Raw genomic sequence first — 8220 nt, 5'->3', positions numbered from 1 at the left:
CCTGACGAGGTTTTTGCCATGAGAAATGGGTTGCATGCCAGTTACAAGCTCTAGCAGAACTACTCCGAAACTGTATACATCACTTTTATCGGTGAGTTTGTGAGTTAGGAAGTACTCGGGATCAAGATAACCCTGCAAACAGAATGACACAAAGCATTTGTATCAAATTCTCTTTGCTGTAGCACATGTACACATGTGCACACAACCCACCCCCCAACATGCGCACACACACACACACGTGTGGTTATTGTGCATGCACACACACGCCCATGCACGCACAACACCACATACAACACGCGCACATATGATTCTGCATTCTGAACTGAACTCGTGTGAGGAGATACGGGAAAACATATTGGCAGAAAAAAAATGATGGTGTAGGGGAAGGCCTTGGGGAGGCCTTTCTCTGGAGGAGAGGGTGCCTGTTGCCCCCTCTCCTCCAAGCCAACCCCAGGCCTTTCCCGGCCATCATGACCTCCAGGAGGGGGAGAAAGCAACAGGAGCTGCAGCAATTCGCCAGATCAGCATTCCCAAGAACAGACTCTGTGTGACAGCAACAGGAGCAGCTCCACCAATTTGCCAGATCAGCATTCCGAGGAATGGTTTCTGTAGGCTGAGTTGGCGTAATCTGGTGAATATTATGTAAAATAATGCTGGCCAATTCTAGGGTTGCAATATTCCTCCCGCGACCAGAGGCCATGACAGAAGATTAAAATGTAAGGCACCAGCTGCCCACTAGAATGTAGCCTACCGGGGATAGCGACGGTTGGGACCTGAGGCCATGGTATGCTATGTGTCTATAAGATAAATATATGTTACTCTGAAAAGAAACCTAGTGCATCATTCAAGCATATGTCAGTAATTGAAATCTGTACCGGAGTGCCCTTGACCACAGTTGAGACGTGACCACCTGCATCACCTTCTAGCTCAGCAACAGGAGCCAGCTTTGAAAGCCCAAAATCAGCAACCTTGGCCCTCCTCTTCCCATCAAGCAAGATATTACTAGCTTTGATGTCTCGGTGATATATGGGAGGATTAGCCTCAGTGTGAAGATATAAGATGCCCTTAGCTGAACCTAAGGCTATCTGAAGCCGTGTTGGGAAATCAAGGGGTAGCTTTGTACCCGCTGAAAAAAGATTAAACCAAGTGAAAGGCCAAAGATCAGAGCAAAGACTTGGACAAAAAGCTGCATAGATTGTTGATCATGTGTAAGCTATCCACAAGATAACAAGTATCAATGGCTACACCTGTCCAAGTATACTCACCATTCAGATGATCACGTAAGGTACCATTTGCCATGAACTCATAAACCAACATCTGTTCACCTTCATCATCACAATATCCAATCAAGGAGACAAGATTGCGATGGTGTACACGAGAAAGCAACTCAATCTCTGTATAGAACTCCTTTGCTCCTTGAAGTGACCCCTCTTGGGCACGCTTTATGGCAACCACCAACCCATCAGCCAAAAAAGCCTTGTAAACCTTTCCGTATCCACCTTGCCCAATCTGCATGGAGCTGTTGAAATTGTTGGTAGCTTTTGCCATCTCCTCGTAAGTGAAATCCTTCACACCAGCAACTTTGATACGTTCATGGTGTCGGGCTGCAAGAATTTAAAAAAAGTAGTGTCAGCATTCTGTATTAGAACAAAGGAGTGATATCCTTCTAATGCGTCAATTAGCCTTCTGTCTGGTCCTGAAAAAACAAAAAACAATATCCACCCCTTCTTGTGCAGCTGATTCTCAAGGATAGAAAGACTCTCTCTCTCTCTCTCTCTCTCTCTCACACACACACACACACACACTCCACGCACGCTAAACATCACACTCACACTCACACATATATCTATATGTACATGTACATGTACATGCATACGTATACGTATACATTACCCATTCTCAGCTTATATGAGAATGTGTTTCTACCCACCCTAAACAAAACAATACCTGCTCGTAAGGGGGCAGCATAACGGCGCCGGCGTTTGGCTATAAGAAGCATGACAGCAGCTACAATGATAGCTGTGAATGCAGCAGCACCAATGACTATACCAGCGATCGCTCCACCGCTCAATCCGCTCTTAGATTCAGCAGCCAGAGAGACTACATGAAAATTACAAACATCAATTTTTCCAATTCCTATCCAATTAACTTATTTGTAGATCAATTAGTTTACACACTCAAAAAAAAAAACACTTTTGTAAAAGCTTACCATTGTATGGATACCCAATGGTGAAAGAAAGCACCTCATAAGGACCAAAGGTATTGTTATCTGGAATGCTCCAGGTTGCAAATGTATTATAGAGATGTGTAACCTCTGAATCATTAAACTCATTAGTATCATTACTTGGAAACAGCTTGATGTTCATAGCCAGACGCGGCCCAGATTCCCAGCTATAGTCTGACACATTTACTTGATATTCAGAAAGTTGTAGCCCTGATGACAAGTAGACTTGGAAACCATCCTCATATGGTGGAAAATAAGCAAAGCCGGGACTCTTGAGTCGGTAGCCTACTGAGAGTGGGTAGGCACAGTGACAGATACCAGAGGCAAAGAGTCCATAAACGAGCTCCTCACCACGACTTGTATCACAAGTACCAGCTGAACAGCCAAGGGGCTCTGACACAGCTGTGGTTGGAGCTGATACATTGGTATCAGTGCCATTGTGTTCTACACATAAATTTTGAAAACTTGAAGGAATTGAAGAGCCGCTGCACACTGGGTTTCCATATAACCTGCAAGTGTGTTTTTAGAAGATTAATCACCCTAAAGTCCCATTTTGTGTTTCTGATGCCAAGTCCAGTAAGGAAGAAGACTCTGAAAGGATAAGCCATTACCACAGCGTGAAATTAGGAACATTAAGAATCTGCCCCACAGTGAATCCGGTGATATTGTTGTCTTGGAAGTCACTGCATTGCAAAATAAGTAAGAAAAACGTCCAAGAATTTGAAAAGAAATTCTCACGTGATAAGAGAGAGATACACTGGTTTAAGCAACATCTTACAAAACCAAGCTTGAGTCTGCATTCGGAAAGAATTTCTGAGCCAGAAGACTTGATGTGAAATTCCCATCTAGAGAGTTGTTCCGTAAAACTCTGCATTTATAAGAAGCCAGCGTGTAACAACATGTGTTTAAAGTTTAAACTTGGGACGATTCAAGCCTCTTGCCACACTAGATTCATGGCATAATAGCAGAAGGCAATGGCAAGCAACTTACAAAAACTCCAAACTTTCCAGTTCATAAAGATTTGATGGAATTTCACCATTCAGTTGATTGTAAGACAAATCACTGAGCCCAAAAGAAGGAAGTTAGAAGGACAATATCTGACATGTGAAAGTGCCTTCCAAGTGTGCAAGTGAATGTAGACTCAAATTATTTATGCTTTTGTGCGAGGCTTACATAGTCGTGATAGCCTGAGATATAATCGATGAAAGGTTCCCACCAGTCAGCTGATTGTGACTTAGATCCCTTTTGAACAATCCACAGATATACTCCAAAATTAAATCCAGTAAACAGAAACTATAGGTCTCAACAAAAGAGACTTGAAATTACATACATGTAAAACAAAACTGTGTACGAACCGCACAGCTTAACTTACAAGTATCCTAGATTGTTCATTTTTGACAGATCAGGGAATGAGCCGCTTAAGTTGCAGTTTCTCAAACTCCTGTAAACAAAGCAACAATCAGAGAAGTTAAGCTTTGTCTACTACTTTAATTCTTTTCAAGATTCCAGATCTCTCTCTCTCTCTCTCTCTCTCTCTCTCTCTCTCTCTCATATGCGCATCCGAGGGTTACCAACAGGGGCCTCTCCCAAGGCCGATGCACTTACCCAATGCCAAAAACTCGGGGTAGATGGGACCCCCTTTGTAGATGGGTGGATAACCAGGGAAGGCATGGAGCTACTCTACCCTTGACCACATCTTCACCCTTCCTTCGAGCCATCATCGAGGAGGGCAGAGCACGCCATCAGAGGATCTATTGCTGCTTTGTGGACTTCTGCAAAGCTTTTGATACTGTTTCCTGGTCCAGTGCCTACATGACATCGGGGCTCCATCCGACATGATTTGGAGCATCATCGCTCTTTATGAGTCAGTCACAAGACGGGTGAGAGCCCCAGGAGGGATGTCACATGAGATCTAGTATGATTGGGGGCTGCCCTTTATCACCCACTCTCTTTGGCCTTTACATTGATGAGATCTCGAGCTTCATTGCCAGACTAGGCAGGCCAGGCACTCCACTTGCAGGCATACTCATTCCCCTCCTACTCAACGCAGATGGCATTGTGCTCATATCAGATTCAGCTGAGGGGCTTCAGAGACACCTGGATGCTCTACAGGCTTTCTGGGTTTGGCTGTAAGAAGTGGAAGCGGATTTGGGTTTGGTAGTGGCAGGATTTGTTTTTGGAGTTGTGGGTGGTCTAGCAATTGGGCTATTCGAGCGATGTACCCACAAACAATCCCAGTCGTACCAGCTCTACTCTCTATGGGGAGCGCTCTACCCACTCAGTGAAGAGCCAAAAAGATGAGGCTTGATGCCATCAGCGCCCCACATACTGTGAGATCAGGTGTCTCTTCAACTGTCTATGAAAAAGAGGGGTTTGAGTCCTCTTCACCAAGTCATGGAGTGTGAGCACTATAGAGGCAATTTTCTAGGGTGGTTAATTACCTCAAAGATTTTTGTTAAAAATGCATCATAATCCTCTTCTGTTTTGACTCCTCATGGAAAGCAAGGGAGGATCCGGTGAGTTCCAAAACACTTTCTTCTGTTTTGACTCTTCATGGAAAGAAAGGGAGGATCCAGTGAGTTCCAAAACACTTACAATTTTGTAAGGTTGGCCATGTTAGAGTAATTGGACGGTATGGAGCCACTGAAGTTGTTATTGTCAAGTTGTCTGCATCACCCATAAAAAAAGAGGAGAGATTAGTACAAAAGAAGGTGGGAAACCTTGGGAAGTTATCATTAAAGCCTCTTCACACCTAGGAACCACCTAGACTCCACACCTCGGTCAGGATCGAACACCCAACTACCCAGTGGGGGCAGCCACAGGTTCACATTGCTATTAACACTTTGGGATCACTTGACGGTAAAATTCATGAAGAGTTGGTAGAGAGGTGCTTACAGAATGAGTAGAGTAGAGATATTGGAAAGCTCACTCGGCAACTCTCCACTTAAATCATTGCCATCTAACAAACTGCACTTAAAATCAGAGCTTCAATCAGTAATTACAAGCTCGATTAACTTATTGTAACCGAAGGATGATTTTAAAAACAAATTTTCAAAGCTTTACTTACAGATGAAATAGGCTTTCAAGTCGGCCCAACTCATGGGGGATGCTTCCATTCAATGAATTGTTGTTCATATGGCTGAATACATGAACCAAAAATCAAAAACCTCCACAAGTGTCACCATCTTTGCATCTAAAAGAGTACAAAAAAGGCTGATATATGCTTACAAATGCTTTGCTTTGTTGAGGTACTGAAAACTGGAGGGTACAGGACCCGAGATTTTGTTCTGATCAATCTGTATGCGATTCAGTTTGGAGAGGTTGCCCAATTCCGATGGTAACGTCCCAGTCAATTGATTACCATTGAGAAGCCTGTAATACAATCCAAGGATGATCCACAAGCAAGAAATGTTGAGGGAGCATCTTCAAGAAGATCTTAATGACAAGGTTAAACTAGGTAATTAAAACAAACTTGAAAAATTTTTTGGCAAACTTACAGTAGGTAAAGATTGCTTAAAGACCCAACTTCAGGAGGGATCGAACCGGTGATGTTGTTCCACATAAAATCCCTTCAGAAAACAACAAACCAACACATTGCTTTTTGGTGATCCTTGTGTGTGTGCTTGTCTTAGATGATGACCCCCTACATTTCATGACCCTTAAGCACATAAGTGCAACTTACAAGATGACGAGGTGTGAAAAATTCCCTATATCCGGGGCCAAAAATCCTGTGAAATTCATGTTTAACAACCGCCTACAGATGGAAGGTATGGTGTTAGAATTTGGCAAAACACTTGTATTCTGCATTTATATAGATGAACTGTGATGACACTTACAGCTCTTGGACATACTCTGTCCCGTTGATGGGGGTTGTGCATATGACTCCTGTCCAGTTAGTTCCACATGGATCATCTCCAACCCAATTGTCTAGCTTGCCAAGATTATCCCCAATATCACGTTTTATTGCTTTAAGGGCATCAACTGAGATAAAAATGAAGAGTTTCAGTATCCAAATCCAGCTTAAATCTTTATTTTGTTGCTGTTGATGCTATACACACACGCCATACATGCAAATGTGGGCGCACATGCACACAGGTGCACACACGCACGCATGCATGAAAAGGATTTGCTTTTACTGACCTTCAACTTGACTGGAAACGCCAGCAGACCCTCGCAGAGATAAGGCCAACACGAGAAAGAGCAAAGCTGCTTTGAGCATAGCATTTTTTCTTTGTGCTCCTGTCATGGTATGCATACATGCTGCTACTGCAGAAGGGGCACTTAGACCAAAACAGGCAGGACTCTCTTACCCAATACAGTGTTTCTCAATTGGTATCCGATGGGCTGGGTGGGTGCTGCAGATGAGCACTATTAGATTAGATTGAGTACTTATCGTGGGAGCTCCGGAATTGAACGCTTCATGGGCAATTTGTGCTTCAAGTGGGGAGAGTATCAAAAAGCTTCTTGAGATTGAAGCACCCAATATACACAGCTTTCTCTTTGCTTCTTCAGAGCCCAATTCCAATACATCACAACAAAAGCTGCAAGATACCTGCAATCTGATCAAAGAAAGAGGGAGAAAACAATCAAAAAGCTGCAAGATGTGCCCTTGATTTCAATCCATATCTGCCCACAAAGCCCTTCGTAGCAAACCAAACAAAACAGCCTTGGAATGCACAGTGGGGTAAGAGCTATGGAGCCCAAAGCCAAAAGGCCGCACTAGGTGTGCAAAATTTTCAAGGCCATGACGCATTGACGCACGTTAAGGCCGGGATGGATTGGGGAGAACTATATATTTGATTTTAAAAACCCAAACTGATTCTCTCTCTCTCTCTCTCTCTCTCTCTCTCTCTCTCTCTCTCACACACACACACACACACACACACCACACACACACTGCGAGAAGATTGAAAATCTCACCTGAGTGTGATCTCTCTCTCTCTCTCTCTCAGACTCTCTCACACACGCGCGCACACTGTTGATTTGATTAGAGGTCGATAACAGCTCACCTGATTGTGATTTGTAATGGGTTTTGTCTTCCATGCGATGGGTTTGGCTGCTGTCACCCTAAAAATGTAGTTCCCGATGAGCCCATTTGTCTTCATGTTGTTCTGCTTTTCACACCATTTTATCAGTCGTAGACTTCGTCATAGGCGAATCCCCTAAGAGCAACTTTATCGTGGATATTTGAATTTGTCTTCTATACCTTAGAGACCAAGTCTCCCGAGCTTACCATCAACTAAACAAGCTTAGGAACATCAACTAATCAAGCTTAGCAACATTATATTTATGACTTTCCTTAAGTTACCTATAAGGCTACCTCACTAATTTGTATAGTATAAATCCATGTCCCCACAACCTTGCATACCCATCATATGGGACCCTCCCCCAAGTAGTAGTGGTATATATGGTATACATCCATGTCCCCACAACCTTGGATACATGTATGCACCCATCACATGGGCCCTTGTAGCGGTATATGCATGCAATCATGGCATAAATCCATGTCCCCACAACCTTAGATAAATGTATGCTACGGCCCCTCCCCTCGATAGTGGTATTTAAGAATGTTGGCTTTTTTAGGTTTCTCAAAGAGAAGTCTTAATCAACGACTATTCACATGGTTTCAATGTTAGGTGAACGACAAATTTTGAGAATTCACTTTCAAGACTTAAAGGGTGAGATTTTCAAGATGTGCTACCTTCACGAGCTGTTTTTTTTATAAAATTATGAATAATTTGATATTGCAATAGTGTATAAAATTTTCTTGTTTATAATTTTCAATTCTAGCGTCAAGACTTAACGATAGGGGATGGAGAGGGTACTTTAGGGGACATAGAGGGTGCTACCACCTGGTGCCTGCATGACCATGTCTAAAAAATAAATGGCCTTGTATCCTAGCAATGAATGTGATGATTTATTTTGGTGTCAAATGATTATTATGAGTTTAGATTATTTCCCTCCTAAATGTTTACATTTGCACATTAAAAAGGTTT

The 8220-nt window shown here is 42.9% G+C and overlaps 1 protein-coding gene across 2 annotated transcripts in view; it reads right to left on the bottom strand.

Moving 5' to 3' along the window:
• The window catches only part of LOC147606696 (putative LRR receptor-like serine/threonine-protein kinase At1g06840), an 8094-nt gene extending 689 nt beyond the window's left edge, over positions 1-7405 (bottom strand). Inside the window, exons 1-19 of one of the 2 annotated variants that reach the window (XM_086792177.1) lie at positions 7234-7405; positions 6365-6783; positions 6061-6205; positions 5907-5978; positions 5722-5793; positions 5453-5596; positions 5292-5363; positions 5120-5191; positions 4820-4891; positions 3597-3665; positions 3398-3466; positions 3215-3286; positions 3003-3092; positions 2836-2907; positions 2210-2733; positions 1948-2100; positions 1266-1604; positions 876-1126; positions 1-132 (exon numbers count right to left, since the gene is read on the bottom strand). The exon at positions 1-132 is cut by the window's left edge and continues 3 nt beyond it. In XM_086792177.1, the coding sequence (XP_086648303.1) occupies positions 1-132; positions 876-1126; positions 1266-1604; positions 1948-2100; positions 2210-2733; positions 2836-2907; positions 3003-3092; positions 3215-3286; positions 3398-3466; positions 3597-3665; positions 4820-4891; positions 5120-5191; positions 5292-5363; positions 5453-5596; positions 5722-5793; positions 5907-5978; positions 6061-6205; positions 6365-6479 (2535 nt within the window). In that variant the 5' untranslated portion in view covers positions 6480-6783; positions 7234-7405. The other variant, XM_086792178.1, reaches the window with a different exon arrangement.
• Between the last annotated feature and the right edge of the window lie 815 nt (positions 7406-8220).

Source organism: Cibotium barometz, chromosome 57 (assembly GCF_041138505.1).
Source record: "Cibotium barometz isolate CiBa-2024 chromosome 57, ASM4113850v1, whole genome shotgun sequence".
Taxonomy (NCBI): Eukaryota; Viridiplantae; Streptophyta; class Polypodiopsida; order Cyatheales; family Cibotiaceae; genus Cibotium; species Cibotium barometz.
This window is presented reverse-complemented; position numbering and strand designations above follow the sequence as displayed.